The 27,786-nt window shown below is 41.8% G+C and overlaps 1 protein-coding gene across 1 annotated transcript; it reads left to right on the top strand.

Moving 5' to 3' along the window:
- The first annotated feature begins 7,918 nt into the window (after positions 1 to 7,918).
- Positions 7,919 to 24,693, top strand: FBXL3 (F-box and leucine rich repeat protein 3). The gene is made up of 5 exons (XM_021548067.3): positions 7,919 to 8,088; positions 12,191 to 12,554; positions 14,660 to 14,782; positions 17,752 to 17,923; positions 22,778 to 24,693. Exons 2-5 carry the CDS (start codon positions 12,192 to 12,194, stop codon positions 23,419 to 23,421), a joined length of 1,302 nt encoding a protein of 433 aa, XP_021403742.1. The 5' UTR covers positions 7,919 to 8,088; position 12,191; the 3' UTR covers positions 23,422 to 24,693.
- The last annotated feature ends 3,093 nt before the right edge of the window (positions 24,694 to 27,786 follow it).

Consider the following 27,786-nt stretch of genomic DNA (forward strand, 5'->3'; position numbering starts at 1 on the left):
GGAAGAGAGGCTGAAAAGCTGCCCAGCAGCAAAGGACCTGAAGGTGCTGGTCAACAGCAACTGAACATGAGACAGCACAGTGCCCAGGTGGCCGAGAAAGCCAGTGGCCTCTGGCGTGTGTCAAAAACATGTGGCCAGCAGAGCCAGGGAAGTGATTGTCCCTGTATTGGGTGTCTGACCCATTGTCATTTTTAGAAAATCGGGAGTGTAGCACTGTCCTTACAAATTAATTATATTTTTTAATTTTTCAGCCTTTTCTTTAATTTCAGATTAATATGAGTATTAATTTAGGAAATTGAGATTATGATGTGGAAAGGACATGACACTATTTGTGTTTATTTAAAATTTATAGAGTGAGGGATAGGCAGTACTGTGGAAATGTTTCTCTCACACAGCTGACCATCCCCTATCAGCACTCCAGGGAGGTAGCACGGCCACGTGTGAGCATCAGGCTCTTGCACAGAGCTCAGCTCCTCACGTAATGGCTGAACCTTGGACACGCTGCTCCCACGCTCTCTCAGACATTCACGTCACCACATCCCCCCACGCCGATCTCTGCCGGTGATTATAACAGATGCCAGCACAGGCTTCTAATCAGATCAGTCCACAATAAGATTGCTGTATGCCTTTCCAGCAGTCTCACATGTTTTTCTGTCAGCTGTTGATCTACTGCCCATGCAATGGAAATAGTTCTTGTTTGTACCACCCCGTTTGCTGCAGCCCACCACACTCAGCTAATTTATACCAAGTTCAGCTCCTGGCCAAGGCGAGGCCTCAGTGCTCAAACTTGGATCATTAGTTTAAAAATAGCTTAAACTTTTATGGGTGTATCCACCCACTGAACACAATGTGAACAGTAAAAGTTAATAAGATACAGATAATTAACATGTCGTCATCAGGGCCAAATAAGCTTGGTCCTTACAAAACAGGTTTTGCTAATTCTATCATGTTTCTAGGCTCATGTTTCACCTAAACAGGCTTAGCTAGGGAGCTTCAGGCCCACCCATTCAGGATAGAACTCAAACTTTGCAGGGCTTTTCCACAGCCCTGGTTAAGCCATGCCACACATTGCAGGTGCCAGAGTGCAGTGGTTGTAGGGCAGATGCCTTGTCCCTCCGCCCAAGGGGCACTGGAAGGGCTGCACTGTTGCAGACCCCAGTCTCACTGAGAGGGTGTTGTAGTAGTGAGTTTCTGCTGCCAAGCATTCCAGGATCTGGCTCCTCAGCAGGCATTCCTGCAGAGATGCAGCCAAATACAGAGCAACACACTGATTACACAGCAGCCATATGCAATGGGAACTGCGATTATTATTGATACTCACCCAAAGGTGTCCCCTGCCAGCTGGTCCAGGGAGTTTTCTCAGGTAATACCCACCTCTGCAGTCTCTTGAGATTCAGGTGGTGCTCTCTGCTCTTGCCTCAATGTTTCGGGCTGTGGGCTGCTCGTTGAAATACAATCTCTTTGGATGTACCAAGTTTCTGTGTACATGAAAGGGGATTTGGACACTGAAACCTTGGATGAGTACTTGAGGCAGTGCTTTGGGTCATCCACTGAGCAGTACACACAGTGTCCTTTGCTGTTGCCATCCGTGGCATTGCTTCTATACTCCCACTCATTTCTGCATCCCCGGTGATTCAATAATCCTTAGCCCATGTTAGGTCTCAGCTAATCTAGTATTTCCACCTCCCTGTTGGTTCATCCAGTAATATTCCTTTCCTGAATGTGACTCTGTATACGTCCTCCACTGCACAGTTTAACTTTTCTGCTCACACAGCTGCCCTGGAGAGCATTCCCATTCCACCCAGCCCCATTCCTAGGTCTTACCTCTGCCATATACTCTGCCAGAACAGCCATTAGTGGAAGGAAGGATGGCATTGAGTATGCTAGCAAACAGAGGGAATGCATACTCCACTGTGGCCATGTGGGCAGCAGTGTCACATCACTTTAAGCTAGAGATTCAGGTGGTTTGAGTGAATGAGGTATGATCTACTAGCAGTAACTCACCATCCTAATCCCAATTCCTAACAAAGTTACTTGGAAACCTGGCTGAGGGACCTGAACATCAGCTTTTTAAAAGCATTTGCCTGAGGGCAGATTGTATCAGTGGACTCTGTCACAGAGCAGTAATTGCAATGGGATGATCCAAGCTACAAGGTAAACACCGCTCCCTGTGGATTTTGCTTTAATGGACATAACATAATGTAAGATGTTACACTGGGTTTGCATGTGTCTCTGTCTCCCTTTCCTCCAATACAAACAATCTGAGCAACAACATTCCAGTTGTTACTCATAAGATTTTTGTCTCTATTTCTACATCTTTGGGTTTTTCCATACTCCTAGTGGGTTGTGGAATGGCCTAGGTTCATAAATATTTATTTCCCTCCTGATGGAGGCTGGGTACAACTATGTACCTCCCACCAAGCAAATCCTAAATTTTGGCATACCCTGACTGCCTTACTGCTGACTGAATTTGACATTTCCCATGAATAGGTGCCCACTGGCAGGACTTTGGATCTGTTCATCCAGCACTCTCATACGTTCAAGGAACTGGTGAATAACTTCTGCATTTTGCCTCCAGTGCTAGGATACAAGACTTAGAAACAAGCTATGTTTGAAAACCAGCTTTAGGACACATAAGGTACCCTCCTTCCGTGCCTTGGTACCAAGGCCAATCCTAATACAAAGGCCAGCTCCTTCTTAGCAATAAGTCTGTTTGGGAATTTTTACCACTGTGGTTTGCTAATCATATTAACTCCTCAGCAACTGTCAGCAGAACTGATTTGCAAGGAGCTACACAAAGCACACAGAAAATTCCTGTAGGCCAAAGAACTCTTCTTCCAGGATGCTGTCAGACCAGCCTATCAGTGAGCTGGCACTGCCCTTTCCAGCAGCATGGCTCTGCCCATGGCTCACACCATGGCAAAGGTGAGGTGCTGTCTGTGCCTCTGGACACAGCTCAGCCCACTCTGCCTGTTTGTATGGCAGGCCTAGCCAAGGCCACGCCACGAGACTCTCCTGTCAGGGGCTCCAGCAAACAGCAGTTTTATTGTATTACCTAGCAAAATAGAGTGGTACAATAGAGGTACCCATGAAGCAGCCATGGGAGCCATTCATCTGGAAAGAATTGCTAGAGCCTCTAGTGACAGAAACAATATTTAGACAGTGAGGAACCTTTTAAAATAATTATCTCCAGCTTCTACTGAACCATAAGCAGCATCATCAGGTAATCAGCCTGTTGCAGGCAACACCCTATCCTGCTGCTGCTCATCCTTAGTTTTATGTTTTTATTTTTCTGTGGCCAGTCCATAATACCACACTCTAACAGTATAAGAAAGTCTCTCACAACAGAAAAATCTTCCTGTATAGACATGTTGAAAAAATAAAACCAGGAAGTTTCCCTAATGATATCCACTACTGAAAAATATTCACTTCTTTTGGCATTGATAATTAATAGGTTCAGCTTTCCTCTGCATTTTCTTTCTCAGCACAATCTGCTGAGAATTAAGATTGTCACAGACATTCTAGATCAGATCTTACAGCCACTATTCATAACAAGAGTGTTCTTCATGATTTTCAGAACTTCTATTTTCATTAAATCAGAGTGGGCTACTCAAGCCTGACATACTTTCATCATAGCTGGATCTGGTCTGCTATGGTTATTTAACTCTCTTCCAACTGCTTCTGTGATTTTCCCCTCTGCATTCTTATCCTACCCAAATGCAAGCCAGGCTTATCAGGGTGGAGCACAGCTCCTTGCTTCAGGAATGCTTCAGAGCTACTTGAAGATGGCCAGAAAATCAGCACAGTAGACTTTCAGTGCTAAAAGGTGCAACATTTACGATCAAGACCTGGCATTTGAAATGTTGCCGTGGTTTCATCTGGCAGGCAGTCTGCCAGTTGAAATGAGGTGTTCTGTACAACCTCAGCCGGAGGTGGTGAGATCCCCTGTTAGGCACCGAGATTTTACTTGGGTTTTATGTGTGGGCTGTTCCTCATCTTCTCATGGTGACAGTGAGGGCTGCTTCACATCTCTGAGTGACTCTCGCATCAGAAAGACTGAAACTTCAGAGAGCTTCTCCTCTTTTGGGAAAAAAAAAAAAAAGTTACAATGCAGTTTCCTTAAGTCTCATTTTTGCATAGCAGGGCTCAGCACAGGCCATGGCTTTTTTATGTTACTACTGAAAACATACACCCCCCAAAAAAATTTAAAACATTCCTCTCTCAAAACCCCATCTCTGTTAGTTAAGTGATTAGTGTAAGGCAGAGAGACTACTGAATGCAGACACACCTGATAGAGGTGTCCAAGTTACTGACTAAAGCTCCAAAGTGCCCAGCTACTACTGGCAACAACTCAGCACCAACACAGACCAGCCCAGACCTGTGGACGTTCTTTGAACCTTTACTGCTTGGCCCCTTTTTAACCTGCTGCCAGCTATCTCAGTGCCAGCTACCCGAGTCCAAGAGCTCTGCAGGGCTTTGTCTGCCAGCTAAACCAGAGCCAGCCCTGGGGGGTCACCAGGAGCCCACACCACCAGCTGCCTGCAGGATTTCTTCCATTCAGCTCTGAGAAACTGCCCGGTTCTTGTGCTTTGCCCACAGACACCTCAGACATTTTTGTCAGTGCTCTGCACCATGTCCAGGGCCTGGGTCAGCCCCAAGGACAGAGCTGCAGCCGCCTTTCTTCTGATTTTAGCTACTATGTCCCCAAACAGTGTCATGCTGGGAGTGCTTTCTGCACTTGTTCTCCTCTCGACACACACAAAGGGTGCCTAAAACTTACACAAGCGGCTACAACAAAGCAAAGAAGGGCACAGGCAGTGAGCCAAACTTTGTTTACTCTGAAGATAAGGCAGAAAATTTTAACTGCTCAGCACTGTAAGAAGTCCCTCCCAGTAAGTCAATACAATGAAACTCAGATAATGGAAGGGTTTTGAAGTAGTGTTACCTTAAAAACAATGAAATTGCAGCTGTAACATCTCCCAAGATTTCTACACAAACTCGGAAAATATTTTTTATGGTCAAAAGATTTTTTTTTTTTTCTGCAGACACCAGAACTTGATCAGAGCATAAATCTTGATGAAAAAAAATTTTTACTAACTTTACATGACATCATAATGCACGTAATGCTGCCTTAAAACACTAAGAGAGGTATTACAGGTGCATATTATATGACTGGCTTTTTGTAAATATTAAAATGAATACTATATGTATTATGTTTGGAAGTTATGCTGTATTAATCTAAGTAGTGTGGTAAATATAGTTTTTAGGCTATAGCATAATATTAAAATAGAAACGATGTGATACTTTAGATACTTTTTGTATCTTTAGATACAAAAGATACTTTTTGTAACTAGTGCAAGAAATTGAAAAGATAATCAATAAATTCTTTGCATTATCCTATTTGGATAGAGATAACAGCAACAAGACACTAAGATCCAAGAAAATAAGGAACACCCAGACTCCAAGGAGACAAGAAGGTTTATTTACAAGATGAGGGGAAGAAGCTAAAATTAAGAAGCACCCTAGTTTGAAAAGGTTTGAGTCACATGAGATATATGAATATGCAATAGGCTATTGCTTTTAAGGGTTAATCCTTTGTTAGCAAAGTGTGCTTGGGGGCAGAGCAAAGCACCAGGATATCTGTAATTCTTTGCTTTTTATTGTCTTTTATCGTCCTAACTTTGGTTGTCCAAATTCTTATTATTATTAATTTTATTACTATTTTATTACTATTAAACTTCTAAAGTTTTAACACAAGTGAATGGCATTTTTCACAAGAGGTGACCAGGAGAAGCAGCAGCTGTTGATAAAAAATAGATCTTTCTCCCCACAGACTGGGCCCATGTCTAGTTCCAACCTTTGCAGTCAGTCTGACTTTGTCTCCCACATCTCCAGCAGTTTGCAAGTTATGTACTTGCAAATAAGACTTGTCTTTACTAGAAACTGTAATTATAGGGTTTTATCTTCCCATCATTAGAAACCAACTCTGAACTGGAACACAAGGGCTGAAAAGGGAATTCCTATGCAGTGGGAATGGAAGACACAGAACATTTCCAGATGGGGACAGCAAAACAGTTATTGCAGGTTTCTTGACAGCATTGGCTTCATTCATAAACACATCTCATTACCTACCAAGGTTTGTACAGCTGTCGCATATAACTGAGCAAATTATACAGCCACATATTTGCTATTTGTCTAAGGTATTCATGAATCTGCTCAAGGTAAGGTGATAACTCACCTCATATTTCTAGATTTTTGTTTCATTTTCTGAAAAGCTGAAGACTGGATATAGATTCATAAATACACACAGAACTGTATTGGCTGAGCTTTAGTAAACAGCTCAAGACATTCTGAAATGAAGAAGAAGAGATTATTTTCTCACAGAAACTCTAATTAAAATTTATGTTTCTCACTGAAAAAACAATTCTGTTTCTGGACAAGTCTCTTTTTTTTTCTTCACTAATAATCTCAAGGAACTATATTAAAAAAAAAAAAAAAAAAACAGGTTTAAAGTATGCAAGGAAATGTATTTCTATACAGTGCGTCTTAAAGGCCTCAGGAATGGTGACATTTGAGTGACCACTGAAGAATGTTTCAAAGCCATTTCAAGACTGGAGCAAGCACAAGATCACAAGTGCCGTTTCCAAGAAATTAAATGACAAGAATTGGGATTACTACAATTTGAGCAGTAATTTATTTACTATAGTTTGCAATAAATGAATAATTAAGTTTTGTGAATCTCAACAACTGTAAAGAGTTTGGACACAGAGGGCTGAAAAATGAGGCGTATTGGAGTGTACCACATGCATGAAAGACACACGATGGCAAGGCGTTTGCAGCCCGTGGGAATGTTACACATCACTTTGGGCAAAATCCCAAGCACATCAGTCCCGGTGCCTGCCAGCCCCAGGCCACAGTGGTGGTTTGCTTTCCTCGTAGATCTGTTCCTGAGGCCAGCCTCCCACGGGGCTTTGAGACCCAGCGCACAGCCGGCCGTCCGGGCGATGCAGCCGCACTGCACGGCCGGCGGTGCCCGGGGCAGCGCGCTGCCCGCCGGCAGTGGCGCGGGGCGCGGCGCGGCCGTGCGCGGTGAGCCGCGCCTCCAGCGCCGTGCCCGGCGCCGGGCCCTGCTCTACCGCAAAGAAATGGAGGGGCTGCGCCGTGCCCGGCGCCGGGCCCTGCTCTACCGCAAAGAAATGGAGGGGCTGCGCCGTGCCCGGCGCCGGGCCCTGCTCTACCGCAAAGAAATGGAGGGGCTGCGCCGTGCCCGGCGCCGGCCCTGCTCTACCGCAAAGAAATGGAGGGGCTGCGCCGTGCTCGGAGATGGACGAGGGCGCGGGTGAAGTGCTTGGAACACAAGCAGCCGAAGGAGCTGGCGGTGTTTAGCCTGAAGAAAAGGGAGGGTCGGGGGGAACCTTGTCACTTTCTACATCTCCTGAAAGGAGCCTGTAGTCAGGTTGGGGTCCGCATCTTCCCCCAGGTAAGCAGTGGCAGGACAAGATGACCTAGTCACAGACTGCGCCAGGGAAGGAGGAATTTCTTCATAGAAAGGGTGACAGCAGTGGAATGGGCCGCCCAGGAAAGTGGTGGAGTCACTAACCCTGGAGACATTTAAGGACAGACTGGACGCGGCACTGAGGAGGCGCTGAGTGCCATGGCGTAGTTGACATGGGGGCGTTCGATCACAGGCCGGACCCGCTGATCTCGGAGGACTTTTGCAACCCCACTGGTTCTGGATCAGCCTCGGCACTCTCTAGACTGCACGGCTCCCTCCCGGCCCGAGGCGAGGCGGGAGGCGGAGCCGGCGCCGTCCCCGGCTCGGGGGCGCCGCGGGCGGGGCCGAGGGAGGCGCGGCCGCCCCTGCCCGCCCGCCCGCCGCCATTTTGGCTGGCGCGCGTCGCTTCCGCCGCTGGAAGTAAACAGAGCGAGGCAGGGAAGGAGCGGAGCAGCGGCGCGGCCGGGCCGGGCGGGCGGGCAGCAGAGGCGGCGCTGGGGTCGGCTTTGGCGGAGAGAGCTGATGTGGCCGGAGCGGAGGCGCCAGCGCGGCCCGAGCCCCGGTTAATGCGAAGCGCCGCAGGGAGCCACCAGGTGATGGGGCGGAAGGGGCGGCGGCCGCGTCCCGGGGTCCCGGGCCCCGGGAGCGGGCTCCGGGCAGCGGCGGCGGCGGAGCTCGGGGCGTGCCGGGCTGCGGAGCCCCGCGCCCCGCAGGGCCGGGCCGGAAGCAGGAGCTGAGGGGAGCCTTCTCCGGGAGCGGCCGGCGACTGTGGAATCCCGTCCGCCGTGTCGGGGCCGCTGCCTCGCAGCTTTCCCGCGACAGCGGTGATAAATGGTGAAGCCCCGCTGTGCCCAGCGGAGCGGGCTGTTTGCGCGGAGTTGGGCTCGTGTCCAGGTCGCCCCCTCTTGCAGCCCGTGTTCCCGTTCCGCGCATTCCTGGTGCTCCCGGAGCAGCGGGGTGAGGCGCAGCGAGCTCGGGTGGGCAGGCTCTTGGGAAAGCGTTATCAGTCGGTGCAAACAGCTCTGCAGAGTGCGTTTTGTTTGGATTTGGTTGTGTTTTATTTTTTTTAACTGCCGTTGTGTCCTGGCTGCACCTTACTCGGCAATAAAAACAATGCTAAGCACGTGCTGTGCTCCTCCTCCTGCTCGGTGACTGAGCTGTGTGATTAGGGTTGGACGTGACTGCTGCAAACAAGATAGCCTGGGTTGCGCCCAGGTGCGGAGTTCAGAAACAAGTCTTTATAATAGGTGGAGAAATTTACTTGGAAAAATGTTAAGGAATCAGGCAGGCACCCGGCTTTCACCCATCTCTCTGCCCCGGTAGAGTTGGGTGTTTTTGTTGCTTTGGTTTTTTTGGTTTATTTTCCTTTCTGGCAAAATCTTAGCTTCTAAAACAAAGTGGTTATAGCAGCAGTTTAAAAAACGATATGTGTGTGTCCTGAGTGTGTCAGAGAGAGTTAAAAACGCATGAACCATCAATCTCGCTTTTAAGAAGTGATAAGCAATCACTCCTTGAAAAGTAGGTTTTACTCATACAGTAATTTGCTAGTATGGAATTTTGCATCCACATCTTCCTTGTTGAAAAGTGGTCAGATCTTTAAATTACTGAATACATAAAGCAAAGTGAATTGAACTTCTAATTGCATTGCCTGTTCTTACGTTAAATATCCAGAAAGGTTTATTCTCTTAAGTGGCCTTTTAAAAGTAAATATATTTTCAGATAGCTCTGTAAACTTCTGCAGGCAAATATGCATTCTTTAAATTTCGTATTTGTTTTATTGTTGGCATGTGAAGAGGTTGAAAACAGTTACATTTAAAAAAAAACTGTTCTGATACTTTAAGTTCTGAAATGAGAACACAAAATCTAGATTAACAAATTGGTAAAAAATCAGATGACAAAACAGTCACGCAGTTTTTAAAATAGCATTTTTAAGTCTTGAGCTTAGGCACTTTTTTCCTGTTTGGAAAAAGTTTGTGAAGGAAATACTTTTGAAACGTTTCAAAAATCTTAATCTTGACATCTTTAATTACAAGATGTCAGTAACAAAAAAAAAGTTGTCTGGAAAGGTGAAGTTTTTTCCCCATCCCTTGCTTTAAGTCATGGCATTTAGAGCATATAACTTCTTATTTTCTTGGAAGAAGAAAACATTGTCAATATACCACTAAGTGATGGCTGCGTTGTCTTTTAGTTTTTTAAGTTGGCTGTTTGCAAAAATGTGGGACAGTATCCCACAGCTTCCATGAGTAGGTTTTGGTCGGTAACCAGCACATATTAACTACTTAGAGCTCATCCCAGTTAGCTCAGAGGTGCACGTTGAGAGCTGCTGATGATCTGGTCCACTCCTGTCAGCACATCCCAGAGGCCTTTTTTCCCCAGAAGAAACATGAATACAGTTTTATCAGTGGCAGCTCCCTCCTGGTCTTCTCTGAAAGGGAGTCAAAAAAAGAGGGAAAAAAAAACCCCAAACCCTACCTTAATGCAGTGATAAAAATAGCTTACCTAACTGGAACATTTATGCATATTTACTGCCTTGCTAGCAAAAGATGAGACAGGATCTCTGTAAAGGAGGACTTGAAGAGCCTAGTCTAACAGTATCTTGGTAGCTTTTTACAGATGGCTTTGGAAAGACTTGAACTCAAACAGGCAAGCCTGAATTTGGCAAGTTAATAGCTTGCCTGTGGTGAATGCTCATTATAACCTAGTTGTTTGGAATATCTGTTTAGCCTGAAGCTTAAACTAATGTTGCATTTCAGACTATCTTATTATAAATATTGTTTTTGTACTATGCTGAGTTATTACCTCTAACAGAAACACAACAGGCTTGCAGTGGATTTGCCAATTAATTCTTGATTAATTTTAAGTTGAATCCATTTTCATGGTTGCAAAATCCAATTCCTTTATATTTTCGTTAGTTGCAGATGGTTCTGAGTCACTGTTCTGTTTTCTTGCTTTTCTTCACTGATGAAGTGGCTTAGCAACAGAACTCTGTCTCTGGCAGAAAGCTTGTTCCAGCACAGGAATCGTGTTCGGCATAGTCCCATAGATGGGAAGTGAATCAAGGAAAATAGTTCTCAGGAAGCAAGTAGAGATTTTTGCCCAGTACTGTTTTCATCCTATGCTTGCTTTCAAGTGTGCTGGGAGTAAAAATAGGAGTTGAACTATGTCGAGACAAATTTTCTTCATCGGTCTTTCGTGACCGTATGTTCAGGTTTGTCTGTATCATCTTATGAGTGGCTTTAGACCTTAAGTGATAGCTTGCTTCTGTCATGTGAGTAGCTAGGATTAAAGCCTTTTAAAGATAGGTAGGGAGGTGCTGGCTTTGAGAAAATAATCTGTGATGCATTGGATTATGAACAGTATAATTTTTAGCTGGCATCTTGTTTTAGTAAGTACTTCCAGACTTAGTGCATAGCAGGGAAGCGTAACTTTTCAGATCTCAAGAGGGACCTGGGTACATGACAATCCTAGACATGTAGTTGTACTTGAATGTTAAACCATGGTGATTTCGCTGTGTGTGAAGACCTTGTTTATCTTCCAGAAATCAGAGAGGCTGGGGGTGCTTTATGTGTCAGGCTCACCCTGCCCCCGGATTATCTCAGCTCTTTAGAGACTGGAATTGAGCATATTGTAGTTGAGTATGAGGCAGCAGATAGCAGAACCCTTTGGGACATGATGTGCACCACACTGAGGCTTTTAAAAATAAATGATCAGATGCCAGTTCAATTGTAAGATGGCATGTACAAAAGAACACATTTGGATTAAAACTCGGTGAGCCCTGGATGTATTTCAGATATGTGTAGTGGTAAGGGCTTTTTCCTCTCCAATAGAGTAATATAAAGGTATAAGTTTAGTCGCGTAATTATGGAAAAAGCATATGCTACAATATTTTGCCTCAGGCTTGCTGAATTTAACACAATTTTGAAGAAATTTTTCTGGCCCTTCTCTAAAATTTTTTTGTGTGTTGAAACTTCCAGACTGGAAAACTTCTGTAATGCCTATTTACTAGTTAGTTGGAAAAATGAAAGTACACCAATGGATTTGATCAAATATATTTTCAAGGATACTCATTTAAAACAGATGCCTATTAAAGTAATGCATTTTTAAATAAATGAATTAAAAAAGAAAATACTCTTTTTATCTGAGAAAAAAAATATTTGGTCTGATATATCATCTCCTACATGCAGCACTTGCAAGCGTGCATACAATAATTATTTACTTCCTTGCCTGGGTTTTATCTTCACAGTTTCAAATGTTGTTCCCAATAAATAGGACTGGGCAGGGATATTTATGTCAGTGTTCAAAAAATTGTTTAGAAGATTATCCTTCCATTAGTTCTGAACAGTAGAGTAATAATCAACAACACAGTAAAACAGATTAGGTTCAAAGTGTTCTCAAACACATAAATGAAACACTGAAAGGAGAGTGACTGTTATAAATGGGTTGGCATTGTTAATGATTAAATAAGTAATATTAAAGATATCAGTTTAGATGATATTGTCATTTCTGGACTGCCATTTTGGTTTGTTACTTATATTTTTTTTTTCTTTTATATATGGCAGGAAAAAAAGCCCTGCCAAGATGTCGTTGCATAAAATGAATGAGTTTTTCATCTCCACATTTTTCTATTAATATTGTTCTCAGCTCTTTTACATTTACAAAATAAATATTTTATTTTTTTTTTTATTACTTCTATAGAATGAAACGAGGAAGGAAAACTAATGAGGCCAACAGCAGTTCATCTGAAGGCACAACTGAGAAGGAATCCAAGAGACATAAGATTGTAGAGAAGAAAACCACAGTTGTGCAGAGTCCTGACTGGGCAAACCTGCTCCAAGACATTATCCTGCAGGTGTTCCAGTACTTGCCACTTCTGGATCGTGCTCATGCATCCCAGGTCTGCAGGAGCTGGAACCAGGTGTTTCATATGCCTGATCTCTGGAGGTGCTTTGAATTTGAGCTGAATCAACCAGCCACGTCAAACCTGAGGACTACACACCCTGAACTAATCAAACAAATAATAAAGAGGCATTCCAATCACCTGCAGTATGTTAGCTTCAAGGTAGTGTATTTTACAGGCTTTTTAAAAGTAACTTTTATTCTGAAAGGAACAGGGCAGCTGTCAGTCTGGTAGGTGGCCGTGTTTCCAGGCTTAATAGACAGAAGAAATGGATTCTCTAAATGGACATGAAGGTTACCTCCCAATTAATTTCTTTGGGTATATTTTCAGGACCAAAACTTGGAATAACAGTATTGAACATACCTTTTCATTGTCTTATTTCTGTTAGATGGGATTTTTTTTGGCTGGTGCTTTGGTTTGTTTGGGGTTTTGTGTTTGTTTTTGTGGGTCCTTTGTTGGTTTGTTTTTTGGGGTTTTTTTGTGAGTTTTTTGGTTGGTTTTGGCTTCTTTGTTTTTTTTGAGTTTTCTTTGTAGCAATTTAGCTGCTTAACGTTCTGCTTCATGAAGTGGACAGGAATTGTTCTGATACAACTGCATGTGTGGGTTACTGCCTCAGAATTAAGTTCAGTCAGGATGCCTAAGTTGAGCATTTCCCCATTTCACATCCTGTAGGTACTTGCCTCCAGTATTCATGGTTAGAAAACATCTAATGCACAGAGAGTGACTTCAGTACTACTAGTCATCAACTAGCAATTTTAATATTAAATTGTATGGGATTGTATACTCAGTGCAACTGTGTTTCAGGGGACTGAAAAAGTACATGTGATTTGCATAGGTGCATGTAGTGACTGTGCCTGACTGAGAAATACCATTTGATGAGAATTAGTTCTGTTCACATTGTAAAATTTTTTTCAGCACATGAAAAAATAAGGGCTTACATACCAGTGTGTCTTGGAAGGATGCTGTGAATCTCATGGCTGCATATGCATCAGCTGTGTGAGAAATTTGGAAAGGAAATATGGTCTGCAGCAAGTTCAGCATAGTTGTTTTGAGATCAGGCAGTTCTAATGCTGGGATCATCATCAGCATGTGAGGAGCTGAGTCACCTCTGCCTGATCACATGTATTTGCTACTGCTTGCTTGCAATACCAGGTACAAACTGTTACCACGTGGTTTGCAGGGCTTTTATTGGCATCCAAATAAAGAAAACCTAGGGCTGTAGTGGAGTGACCTCCCAGTGTCTTATCTCTTGTCTGTGTTGCTTTACACCCAAAGAATTTTGGGTGCCCTTTGCTCGTAGGGTCATCCATCATTTCTTTCATGTGTCACTTCAGTTGTCCTTGTGCTGCAGAATACACAAGGAAGTGGGTGTAACACTCAGCAGTACTCTGTAAAAGCTGAAAACAAGAGGGGTGTTTTCTGAGGCAAAGAAGGATGAGACTGTTGAAAGTCAAGGTTTTCAGCTTGTGTTTGAGGAGAAAATTTCACTGTTTGAGGAGAAAAGTTCATTGGACTTAATATATTGCTGCCAAGGTAGCATGGCTTACAGTGGAGTTAAATTTGATCCTGTGATCAAGCTTTATACTGTTCTGTAGATTTGCAAAGCTGTCATGGCTGCTGTACATAAGGGGTTACTCAGAATAATCCCTGAATGTCAGGCGAAGTCCCCTGGAGACACACTAGGTGATTTGGTTGGGCAGCAAGCTGACTAATGAAGATTTTGGGATTTGTGTTGGTTTGCTTGGTTTGGCTTGTTTTTTTTTTAGAGTATCAATTGCATCTGTTGTGGTTTTAATGGTAAAGGGCCAGTTACTCATGTTCTTATGATAATGCACTTAACGCTCCAGCAGCTCAATTTTATGAACTGAACCACTGTAAAATTAAGTGGCTTTTGTACATAGTAAAGGATTTATAGGATTCTTGCATTTTGGTAAGGAGGAATGTAAAGAGGAAGTCGAATAAGCTCTGGACCCTCCACTTTCTTCTTATTTGATGTGGAATGAGTACCTTGGAACAAACTGTTTAGGTAACCCCTCACCATGCTATATGTTACCAAAGTGTTTAGAAGAGTAGTAAATTTATAGCAAATTGTCCTATATTTTTGATTCATATTTCTTGGGGGAATAAAGAATAACATTGATGGATTCACCATGAGGTTTGTTTTTTTTTTATCATCACATTTCAGAAAGTAAAGTGAAAAAAAAAGTTAAATAGTATATTTGCAGTGCATTCTGAACAATGAATTCTGAAATTCATTTTGTTTCAAGGTGGACAGTAGCAAGGAATCTGCAGAAGCAGCTTGTGATATTTTATCACAGCTTGTGAATTGCTCTCTGAAAACACTTGGGCTAATTTCAACTGCCCGGCCAAGCTTCATGGATTTACCAAAGGTATTTTATTATGTATATTTTCTATTGCAAAGTATTGCAGTGTTTCATACAGTACTTCTGTAACTTTATGAAAAGTTCTATTGTAGGAACATGAATCTCAGATAAAGAAAAGTTTATTGGTTGTCTGGCCTCTAATAAAGAGAGGAGCTGATATGTAGAGTGATGGATATATGAAGTTCCCATTCAGTCTCTGAATCATATGAGAGCGTAGGCCTGACCTTGTTCTTTCAAGCCCTCCTGTCTGTTGACCTCAATGTGGTGCTGAGCAGCATGGTGCAAGTTAAGAGGCTAGACAGTTCAGATCTGTGTAATTGTGTTGTGGGATTTGTTTAGGAGACCGTTACAATCAAATGAGTAATAGTTTTATCCATGTGGACTTGATATAGGGCTTACACAATCTCTTCAGAAAGAAATAGGATCATGATTTGCAGGGCTTCACATCAGGCAGTCAAGCATTAGCAAACTTGGTGAAGTGCACTGTATTTCTCAAATTTTCAGATTTCAGATGTAAGATTTTTACCTTGCATGTTTACCAAGAATCAGATCTTGTTAGAAAGTATTTAATCTGGATGACAAATCTCTTTCATGTGCTTCTGGAGAAGCATTCCTCCTAGTGAGGTGGAAGTGTACTATTGCTAAGGAGCAGGGGAGTGGTTGTGAAGGGCCAGATACAAACAGACTGTTGGCTAGATGTCAGTGATGTCAAGGCTGGTGATGGCAGTAAGGACAAGGGAGAGCTAGAGACAGCCTCAGGAAAGGAAGTAGGCTGCAGGTAAGGTTAGCTACAGAAGGGTTATCAGTTATTATCCTTGAAGTGGTCACTGCCACATCATGTAGCTCTCTTGAATGTGTATTTTTAATCCATAATTTTCAAAGAGACTGTTTAGATATTTAATTAGTTTTGCTCTGATTTCCTTTTCTGATGTTCTTTGAGGTGTGATGATAAGAAAACCTGAATGTAGTGAAAACAATCCACAGTGTGTTAAAAAATATTTTGTTCTTTCAGCACTTTGTTACTCTTCTTTATTAATCTGAATGCTGCTTTAGATTTCTTAGTTTTCAATGGAGGGATACATTAGAGTCATGTCCAGCTTGTTGAGTAATTACTTGTAATTGTTCATGCTATGTTCTTATTCAACTTAAAGGCTTATAAAGCACAAAAAATGCTTCCTTTTTTTGTTCTCAATAAGTTCACATTTGGTTTTTAAGCAATAGATTCAAAATAAGCCCAAATTAGCTCTAAGGATAATTTGCCTTTTGGTGCTTATGACTTCAATAGTTTTGTTGCTTGCATAAGGGACAACTAGTGAAACTGAAGAATTGAATTTGGCCATGACTGAATTCTTGTGGGGACTGTTAGTGACAGGTCCATTTGATGAAAAGCAGACAAAGATGAATTAATTTGGAAAATGGTTAATACTTTGCTGTGGTTTTGGAGGTTTTTTTTTTTTTTGGGTGATGGGAGTTTTTTATTTTTATCAGACTGTGTAGGAAGGCTGAACTTCTTGGCATTATCTTCATCAGTGCTCTCTTGTTATCAAGTGAGCTGACATGTGGCAAATATCTCTAACTCATATTTAGAGTTGTGTTGCCTTTCTTTTCACAAAGTACATTCTAGGTGAGTAGAATCTTTTAAAGAATCATAGTACAGATACAGATGTGGCAATACTGAAAAGACCAGTATTGGTCTTTTACATGTTGGGATATTGCCTGTTTCCTATTAGGTCTTCAAACTAGAAGATTCAGCCTTCTTTTTCTAAATACAGAGAACAAAAATGAGTACTAACATTCTCATAATACAAAGTTGAAACAATATTAAAGTATCTTTTCTTCTGTACATAACACATATAAGCAGCATACTGTCAGGATAGTTGAAGTGGTCCTTAAAGCCAAAGTGCATAAAGATTCCAAGTTGAACTTTGTTTCCATTTGCAAGAACTGACTTTGAAAGTTTGTGTAAACATGAAAGCAGTAAGTCTTACTCTAAATCTAATTGTGTGGCAGTTTTATCAAAAATCACAAATATATCACCTAAGAATGAAGAAATATTGTTGCCAGCAGACTTTCTCTCATATAACTGTATTCAGAATATGTGCCTGTGGCTCAGAGTCAAATAGGCTTGAAATTCAAGTGACAAGTTAATTTTTTAAAGATACTTAAGGTAGCGCATGGAGAAAATAATACTTTTTTAAAGTCTTCTATTTGGTCAATCTTGTAAGAAATCATGAAGATGAACTAACTTTCACTTCATCTCACCAGTGAATCACTGTTGTATCTGCTCCTTAGTCTGTGTTTCTCAAGTTCAGGTTCCCAGGTATCTGTCTTTAATGATAAGTTTCAGTGGTTATGCAAAAATTCTGAGCACTTGTCCTACTTTATCTATGCTACTTATTCAGTAATTAATTGATTTCCTGTTCCTTGGTTCTGTTTGGACCTCTCCAGTTAGCTTTCCGAGAAATCTGTCCAAACCCTAAATACTCCTGTGTGGGTGGTAGGCAGGCAGTGGATACAAACACTCCTGATTTTGTTTGCGTCTCAGTAATGAACTTGCCATGTGCGAATTCCTCTTCTAGAAGATGCTTCTTTTAGAGTGTGACTTGCCTTATCTGTTCAAAGGCCATAAAAAACAAAATCCTTAAAATTAGGGCTTCTAGGCTTTCCCTTTGCTTGTGGTCTTTCTGTAGATTTAAATTTGTGCAGTGGATTGCCCAGGATCAGGTTCCTGATTAACATCTAATGTTACACATCCTGATTTGCCCAATTCATAAATGGACAGAAAAAAGTTATTACACTTCCTCTACTAAAAAATGTCAGTTTAATATTATTTTTAAATTATTCAATATCAAAATAATGCTTTATCAGCAAATGCTGTCAAAAAGTAAAAGCTAGGGCTGCTGTGCACAGTGTGAAACCATTGAGATTTTTACTTCAGAGCCTACTTTTTCATTTAAACTTCCTTTTTTTTTCAGTCTCACTTTATTTCTGCACTGACAGTGGTGTTTGTGAACTCCAAATCCCTCTCTTCACTTAAGATTGATGACACACCTGTAGATGATCCATCTCTCAAGGTTCTGGTGGCTAACAACAGCGACACGCTCAAACTGTTGAAAATGAGCAGCTGTCCTCATGTTTCTCCAGCTGGTAAGCTACTGTGGTTTTGGGGTTAGCCTGTTTGGGATTTTTTGGTTGGTTGGTTGGGATTTTTGAATGCATGCATTAAATTCTGTCTGAAACCAGTATACCTCTGAAAACATAGGGGTGGGGTAAGAGGGATGATGAGTGTGGTATTACTGGCAACTCTCCCTGAATAAAGTACTTTCAGCTGGTGGTCAATCCATCTGTCCTTCCACTTCCCAATGACTACTGGGCTAATGATAAAATCGTGCATGTCTGTGGTGGGCAAATAGTCAACCTCTTGTGGAACTTAATGAGAATATGTCAAATTGATTGTGCTGTATTTGTGCAATGACAAAATATCCCAATATAATTAAGCTTTTTTGGGATACAAGTTTCTTTTCCATACTTCATTATGTGTGGGTTTTGACTGTTGGCATGCCATGGATTAGGAAGATGCTGATTTAGTCATTCTGAAAGAAAGTCATTGCTGGAGAAAAACTGCAGACAGCATCAAAAAGCAGAGATGAGACTGAGCTATGCAAAACTTCTACAGTCACCAATGTACTTCTCAAATACTCTTAAGTGTGTCTGTAAGAAGAATGAAGCCAGCTCATACCAGAATGAAATCACTCAAGATTGTTGAAGTTCACAGAATTAACATTTGCGGTAGACTTAGGCAACACACAGCAAGTTTAAGATTTATTCATAGACCATCAACTTAACACTTACAGTTTTTCACTGAGAAAGGGAAGAGGGATTGTAATGAAATGCTGGCAACTTAGTGTGATTCCTCTTCAGAGGATGAGTAGAAACTATAGAAACCATAATACCATAACTTTCTCCATGCAAATACATTGCAGCTGTAAATGCTAGATTTATTATCTGTCAAATTCACCAGCAGGATTCCTACAAGGGGAAAAGGGAAAGCAGTATACTGTTGCAGAGGGCGTGTTATTGTGGTGATAACAAACAAAACAAATTTAATACCCTTTGCAAGTGTAGCTCTCAGACAAAGCCTTGTGTTTGGTTTTGTATAAAGAAATCCCGAAAATATGAGACTGGTGTTTTGCAGCAGCCTGGTCCAGTACAGTGTTCACAGAATTAACTGTAATACTGCCTCCTCCAAAGCTTTCTAATTATAGATGGGGGTTGTATAAATTGGCTTGAGGGACTGGCTTTTCCAGGTTAAAATTGTTTTTTGATAATCCTTGTTAGAAAACATCTTGTTAGATGTTTTGAGAATTTGTCTGAGAAGTGCAAATGTAGTATGTCTGTCAAGAGGAAAAGGCTTCAGCAGTAATTTGTAGCTAGGCAGAGAGTAATTTCCTTGGGCTTGGATTGAAGACTAACCTGTCAGCTCTAGCAGACTGCTGGTTTGTGGATAATCCTTGCTAGAAGACTTCACTGGAACATCATACACTTGATAATTTGGAAGGAGACACAGGTGTGTTCTGATTGATGTGTCTTGCATGGTTGTAAGTTGAAGGAACAATGGGTAAGAAATGGTCGTGCCTGTTTAAGGAGGACAACTTTATTGTCCTTCATGGAGGATGAATAGATTGAGGAAAGATGCATTAGTAACAAAACCAGGGAGTGCTGAGCAAACATTAGGAGAGTTTAATTGCTTAATTCAGATATGGGTGTGCCTTGAGATGGAGAAAAAAGTGGATGCACTGGGTTTGCATGAGTGTTTTGTGGGGCAGTGAGGGGGCTGCAGGAGTGGTGTCTGTGAAAACTGCCAGAAGCTTCCCCATGTCCACCAGAGCCAAAGCCAAGCCCATCAGTGACTGGTAGGGCCTCTGGGAAAACCTGTTTAAGAATGGGGAAAAGGTACTGCAGGAGAGCAATTGCAGTTGGAGATAGGAGTGAGAATACATGAGAGAAGCAGCTCTGCAGACACCAAGGTCAGTGAAGAAGGAGGAGCAGGAGCTGATCCAGGTGCCAGAACTGAGATTCCCCTGCAGCCCATGGTGCAACCATGGTGAGGCAGCTGTGCCCCTGCAGCTCATGGAGGGCCATGGTGGAGCAGAGATCCACCTGCAGCCCATGGAGGATCTCATGTTGGAACAGGAGGATGCCTGAAGGAGGCTGTGGGAAGCCCATGCTGCATGAGTGTCTTGGAAGCACGTGTTGAGAGAGGAGCCCCATGCTGGAGCAGGTTTGGTGGCAGGAATTGACCCTGTGCAGAACATTGGAGTCTGCTCCTGAAGGACTGCACGCCATGGAAGAGACTCATGCTGGAGCAGTTTGTGAAGAATTGCAGTCTGAGAAAGACTCCCACTGGAAGGAGTCCTGGGGGACTGCTCCCATGTGAGAGACTCCATGCTAGAGCCAGGAAAGAGTGTGGGGGTGGTCTCCCCCTGAGGAGGAAGGAGTGGCAGAGACAATGTCTGAAGAACTGACTACAGCAGCCCCCATTCCCTGTCCCCCTGTGCTGCTGGGAAGAAAGAAGGTAGAGAAAATCATGAGGAAGTTAAGCCTGATAAGAACAAGGGAGTGAGAGGAAGGTGTTTTAAGATTCAATTTTATTCCTCGTTACCCTACTCTGAATCAATTGAAAATATATTGCTTTCCCCAAATTGAGTCTATTTTACCCATGATGGTAATTGGTGAGTGATCTCTCCTTGTGACCCTTATCTTCACTCTTGAGTTTTTAATTGTATTCTCTGTTCCCTGCCCAGCTGGGCAAGGGAGTGATTGCACAGCTTTGGTGGGCATCTAGTGTCCAGGGAGGGACAACCCACGAGTGGAACAAAGAAAGAAATTGGTATGTGCATAGTTGGCTTCAAGAGCAGGCAGGCTGCAAACATGAGACTCTTGAAGGAAAATGTGACCGGAATTTTTTTTTTTTTTTTTTTTTTTTTGGTAAAGGGGTTATTATAATTATCAGGCTGCTATAAATATGGAAAAACTTTGTTGAACCAAAAGGGCTGTGAGTTGAAAAACTAATTATAGATGTAGTTAAAATGTCTTCAGATTGGAGGAGGGGGGATGTTCTTTACTAGGTCAGTTCTCAAGAAATTTTTTAGTGAAGGACAGAAAAGAGTAATGAAAGTAGAGCAGAAGAGACTCCACTACTGCAGGGATAAAGAATAAGATTTATATAAAACAGTTAATTGCTCTGTCACTGTACAAAGATAAAGACGCACGTTTGAGTTTGGGCTGGATAAACAAAGGCAGTGATGTATTTCTAATCTTTGTGAGCTTTTGGAAGTTACTTCTGTTTGTTGTTCCCGCTCTGAAATAATAACTGTTGGAACAGAGGGAATGGGAAATGTTCCTGTAAAAATGATATTTGTGTTGTGGCGTGGGGTAGGAGGGCTGCTTCTCTTGGAGTGGGAGTTGGGAAGCAGACCAGGTGTGCCTTCATAAGGGACATCATAAGTCAGGGATTTTTTTTTGATGCAACTCTGTGTTGTAAGATCAGAGAGCAGAGCTGTTTACCTCTCAGTGACACAAAGGTGTAGGCAGTGCCTAGGGGTGTTCTGTGAAGTACATGGGCTCCAGGCAGGCTCTCTAGTAGCTGTCTACACTGTATTCATTGTTAACTCTGTATGTAGCATGCATAATTGCATTGACAGACCATGCATATCCAGTTCCAGACCCATAAAAATCACAGTAAGTTGAACTCCAGCTCTTCCCTTTTTGCGTTGCACTGGTCCATAATGTACCCCTAAAGTTAACAAAGATTTGTGGAAGGATTGCAGCCAGGACAAGAAGATTTGTCAAGATGAGAAGATGTATATGGATCTTGAAACTGCCTAAAATACTTTATATCTCAACAAACCTAGGTATTCTGAAGCAGCATGTCTTGAGTTTCCTTAGAGAGTGATCATAGTGACTCTCCTCATTCATGCAATGTTTTTGCAGTGATTTTTTTTAAGAAAGTGTTTCTATGCTCAGTATAGACTTCTCTTAAATTTAATAGCTGGACTTTAAAATAACTGCTGTTTTCTGAATTTCTTCAGAAATTTCTGTTGCTTCAGAACTACAGTGTATTGAGGTTTTTCAGTTCCATGTAAATGCTATGTTCTCATCCCTTCTCTTAATGGAAAGGCCGTATCCTACATTTCATGCAGTCTTCTGGGTCACATGAAATGCAGAGGACTGAATGCTGTTCTTAGTGCTTTTTATTTTTTTCAGTACTGCTACCAGTATAATACCATCGCTTGTGTGAGTGGAAACCTTAGACTGACCCGGATTCTCTTTTTAATATTTTTGTCTTCTGTGAGCTGCAGATTATATTGAATCATTAAAGAAAATCTGAAAATTGCTGGTTTTGTCTCTTTTTTTGCTGTACTTTTCCAAATTTAAGGATTTATACTTTCCTAGAAAAAACAAATACTGACAGCAGCAGCCTCTCTATTGAATTAAAATCTAACATTCATTTTACTTTTGCTTTCTTCAGATGACAAATTTCATTCTGTTGCTTTGTCAGCCACAGAGCGCTCAGCAGTTCTTCCAGAGCTGGTTAAGGATATACTTTTTATCATGAGTAAGGACGTTTTACAAAAATGAGGTTGAGTGTATATGGTCTTACAACAAGGATGAACAGTCAGAATATGTTGTTTATATATTTGCCACTTCTGTTTATGTGTTTGTTCACTTCTTGATTCCCAGCAAAATAGAGATGTAGTCACATTGTGTGTATCTGTCTCACATGTAGGTACAAAGAAGTCACAAGATCCTGCTTGTGAAAAAGATTAATGTTCCATTTGTCCGGTTTGATTTGGTTTTGATTTAAGGTCTTGGTTGCACATTTGAAATAGGTGCCCATAGCACCCTCCTGACACACATGAACAAATTCACTCCTGTTTTACGTTCAGTCATCAGTGCCTTTATCTGTGTAACGCCCTGCATCGTGTTGTCTTCTCACAGGTATCCTTTGTGTGGCTGACCAGTGCCATGGCTTGCGTGAGCTGGCGCTGAACTACCACCTGCTGAGCGATGAGTTGCTGCTTGCTCTGTCTTCGGAGAAACACGTCAGGTTAGAACACTTGCGCATTGATGTGGTCAGTGAAAATCCCGGACAGACTCAGTTCCACACGATTCAGAAGAGCAGCTGGGACGCTTTCATCAAGCATTCTCCTAAAGTAAATTTAGTCATGTACTTTTTCTTGTATGAGGAGGAGTTTGACCCGTTCTTTCGTTACGAGATACCCGTCACTCACCTTTACTTCGGAAGGTCAGTCAGCAAGGACGTGCTGGGCCGCGTTGGGATGACGTGCCCGCGGCTGGTTGAACTGGTGGTGTGTGCCAATGGATTGCGGCCGCTGGACGAGGAGCTGATCTGCATCGCAGAGCGGTGCAAGTACCTGTCGGCCGTGGGCCTCGGAGAATGTGAAGTCTCTTGCAGTGCCTTTGTGGAGTTTGTGAAGATGTGTGGCGGTCGCCTCTCTCAGCTCTCTATTATGGAGGAAGTTTTGATTCCTGATCAGAAATACAGTTTAGAGCAGATTCATTGGGAGGTTTCAAAGCATCTTGGTAGAGTCTGGTTCCCAGACATGATGCCCACTTGGTAAAGTCCTTAAAAGACTCCAGGGCAAATGGAGTAGCACCTTAAACACAAGCTTACCGTATTGCAATTTCCTGTATAAGCTTATTTAATAATATAGATTTTGCTGCAAGTTAATTAATGGTTTGATTAGAAAATTAATTTTTCTTTAAAAAATTGTTTTGGAACTTGAGAACCAAAAGAGTTCACAGCTCCAAACCTGTTTTCATCTAAACAAAATTCAGGATTTTGTTTTAGATTTATTCTTTGTCATTAAAGGTGACCTCAGATATTTTTCAAAATAAAAATTATTTAAAATATTGAAATGCACTTGCAAAATACCAGTTTTAATATGCTGTTTTTCTTTGATTTAGTATTGGACACAATCATATTTGATCTTAAAAAGCTAAGCAAAACCCTACCAAAATTGCATGCTTTTGTTACAGACTGTAGCATTTCTAAATCCAGTCACCTTGATGACAAGATGATTATAAGAAGCGTTTAGTAGCCTGTGAAATACACACATTCTGTTAAGTCATAAAGGCAAGAGCAATACACAATAATAAGTTTAGACAACTAAAATAGTAAGTTTACTACCTTATTCAACAGATTATTAGATCCATCTAAAATGTATTTAGAGCGCTAACAACCAGTAGTGTGAGCTACCAAAAGCGGTGTGGGGTTTTTTCCACACTCTATGCATTTTAATGTAGTTTGCTTATGGGGTCTCAGATCTGCGTCTAAACCTGTTTTAAGGTATTTTATGTCTAGCTCAGGAAGCGAAAGCATTCTGGGAAAAAATGTAGATACATTGTATTTAAAACCACACTGGGGTTAATGAGCTTTTCTTGCACATTAACCAGTTTGGCAGCATATGGTGGGATGGAATAATGTATGGTTTGTGAAATGAACCCAGCAATGTTATTCTGATGACATAGGTGTGAGCAGTGTGAGGTGAGAAAGGTAAAATTTGAATGTTGACCAAGGACCTTGTCATAAAACCTTAGACCTTTTGGCTGCTTTCGGTTTGACAGAAATGACATTGGAACAGTTGCTTAAGCTGTATAAACTAACTGTATACTGTAAATCTGTTTCAGAAATGTTTATGTATAAAGTGGATGTTTGATAGATGATAATTTTTGTATACCTTTAATTCAGCTAGTTCAGTCATTTCATAATGTTTAACAATTCAAAAGGAGTAGACTTGGTGAAGTAGAACAATAGGCAAAAATTTGTTTTGAATATTTGATAAATCAGTTTTATTAAAGAAAGTTTTAGTTTGTAAGTGGTGTAGGCAAGACACTGCCTGTGATCTGGATGTGGTTTGTGACTTCATTTCTTACTGCCAACAGTTATTTTCTCTTTGAGGTTGCTGATGGTAACATTGAAGTGTTGCCCAGACAGCTGCATATTTGGGAGATATGGTAAGCCCTCAGCAAGGCAGAGCTGCCCCGTGGGCTGGGTTGAGCTTAGCTGGTGGCTGCTTCTCACTTGCACTGTACAGCTCCCTCTGGTAATAAGTAGGTTTCCTTCATCTCTGATTTCAGTCATGTTTATCCAAATGTATAATTCAGTGTAATACACTTATGAGTGTATTTAAATTCATAGCTATATTTTGAGCAAACAATGCTCAGCAGACTGGACATCTTTATAGGGGAGTTGTATGTTTCTGTAGAGCTTTGATTTTAAAATTGCATTTTATGAAATACCCGGGTTTTGTATTAGAATTTGTTAAATTAATGTAATACTATAATTTGCTTTTATTTGTACAAAAGGTGTCAATATATTTAGTCCGTAAAAGTAAAAAAGCTCTGTGTCTTTTATAACCCGACTCTCAGAACTGCCTGTATGAGAAAGATGGAGTAACACTTGTAGTCTGGGGAATAGGATTTAGTTTTCACTAAATTAATATGAAATACTATTAGTAATGGAGCCAAAACTCTCTGGCCCTTGATTGCAGGTGTCCTGATGCTGCAAGGTAAGTCACCAAGGTGTTGGTAGTGGGAGTAATGAAAGGCAAGGCACAGCCTTAGTACCAGATCCCACTCCTGGAAGTCACACCTTGGAAATGCAGTGTTCTGCTGCTGCCAGAGAGGCCTCTGTCAGACCCTAGCGTGAGGAACGTATTAGGAGCTGAAGGTGGCAGGGTTGGCTGAAGCAGAACTGCTTCCCCAGCAAGGTAACTGGCCGGCTTTGAGAAGGCTGTTGTCGCACCAACTTCAAAAAGTCCTTCCTGAATGCAACACCACATTACACTGGTTATTAAGATGTTCAGCACCAGAAAACTGCTTAAAAGCAGTTGTCTCTCTCTTCCATGGGAGAGCAGTTCTTCCAGCAGTTTTTATACATTCAGTCAATTACTGCATCCTTCATTCAAATAATCCAACTATAACATAAACTTGACAAGCAAGCCTACAGTGCTTTTTGAGCAAGTTCTGTATGTCTTCTTTTGCCTTCTAGATGTTGAAACAAATTAATAGTAAATACATTATAAATCACGGCACAAATAGTGAAGAGTACCACAGACTCACAAAGTTCATTAGAAACTTGAACATGAGTGTCATACATATATCATTTTCCCCAAGATCACCTTTATTTCTTTTTTTCAGAATAACAACTCAAGTGTTGGCTCACTTGTCCAGCTTTGGGTAGGAGTTAACGTGTAGAGACAAATCTTACCTCTGAATCCAAGAAGTTACAAGTTAAGATACTGAAGGCAGCAGCTCTCCTAATCTAGAACATCTGGGGGTGGATTTGTGAGGGGGAAGGCAGAGAGCATTGGTACCAGTGACTTTCAGTGTATGGTGCTTTGAGATTTTGATCTTGATGGATGATAAGCCAAGATCTGCTTTGCTGGAGAACTCTCCTGGAATGAAATGTGGCTTACAACCCTGAGCAGCCCATAGGTGTGGCAATGCAGCAGTTTTGCACAAGACCAGCGTGCAGATTTGGAAATCACTGTAGTACAGAATGATTGTATGTTTTTGCCCTCAAGTGCAATGTGCATAAAAGCAGGGAGCAGAAACAAGCACAGAGAGAAGTAAAGTACGTGAGAGCTCTCTCATAAATATTTGCCTCAGAAGGAACTCATGTATGTTATATAAAGGGCAACTCCTATGTTGAACACTATCCTCACTTTAAAGGTACCAATTGTCAAAGTGTGAAACAGACACGCTGCATGGAGGAATCCTCACGTGGTTGGCAGTGTGATCTATGAGCCTGGCTCTGTGATCCTATTTCCCCTTCAGAGCTTTGAACGGTGGTTTTTGATGTTGAGACTTTTTCCTGGGAAAACAGGAAACATTCAGGGTTTAACAACATTGAGGGTTTCAAAGACATGAAAATATGTGTCAATGAGAATGTAACTTCTGTAGATTAGCTTGCTGCAGCCCCTTTCACTTCCCTAAAGCCTCTTCGATTACCTTCCTGGTGCTGCTGTGTGGTGCTTGATTGCTGGCTGGGATGAAACCATGACAGTATCTTAATCCAAAGATGAGCTCAGTCACAAGGGCCTGCTGACTTTGGCTAAAAAAAGACTCAAGTCTTTCAGTCTTGGTAAAAGATGAAGTTTCACGTATCTTGAAGAAAGGTGTGCTCATCCTCTCATTTTTCTCCCATTATCTCTCATGCTCATCGCATTACATGATAATGCAATTCAACTAATTAATTTTAGTGACTTTTTGAATACAAGGGTAATTTTCTGCCACTCATTATTTGAATCCAAGCACTGTGTACTCTCGTCTCTGGCTGTAGCAGGGTATTAGCTTGGCTCAAGCCAAATGAAACTGCAGAGTTGCGTTCCTGTGTTCCTGCTTGCCCACAAAACAGCAATAACCTCTGCAGGAGCACTTTTTATCCCACAGCTAGTTTAAAAAAAAAAACAAAACATCCAAGCAAGCAGTGAACACATGGAAATTATTACATTGCTGCAGCTGCGGTTTTTCAGTGTGCAGGCACCTCAATAGTTTCCAGAAAGCCAGTGTTCCTCTGGCTTTGGTCCCTTGGGTTTAAAGGGAACTAACTAGTTGCCAAAGTGCTCCAAGTTGAGCCTGGAACGGGACCCAGTGACAACACAGCTAGCAAAGCACCACTACTGCAAATATCACTGACAGCAAGAGGCTGCAGTCACATTTCAGAGACAGCTCTGTGACAAGCATGGATTTTTATCTCCAATGTTGATGACCCAACAAGCTGTCATTACTTCTTTCATATTAAGATTTCTATGCTTTTTTAAAAAATTAGAAAGGAATATACAAAAGTTCTACAAAACTGACCAACTGAAGCCTCAAGTAGACTTCAAGATAGTAGACTGGAAGAACACTGCAATTATGCATGAGGCAGCATCAAGGCAGGTAGTTAGGCTTTTACCTGTGCCACAAAACACACATGAAAC

This window comes from Lonchura striata, chromosome 2 (genome assembly GCF_046129695.1).
Source record: "Lonchura striata isolate bLonStr1 chromosome 2, bLonStr1.mat, whole genome shotgun sequence".
Lineage (NCBI taxonomy): Eukaryota > Metazoa > Chordata > Aves > Passeriformes > Estrildidae > Lonchura > Lonchura striata.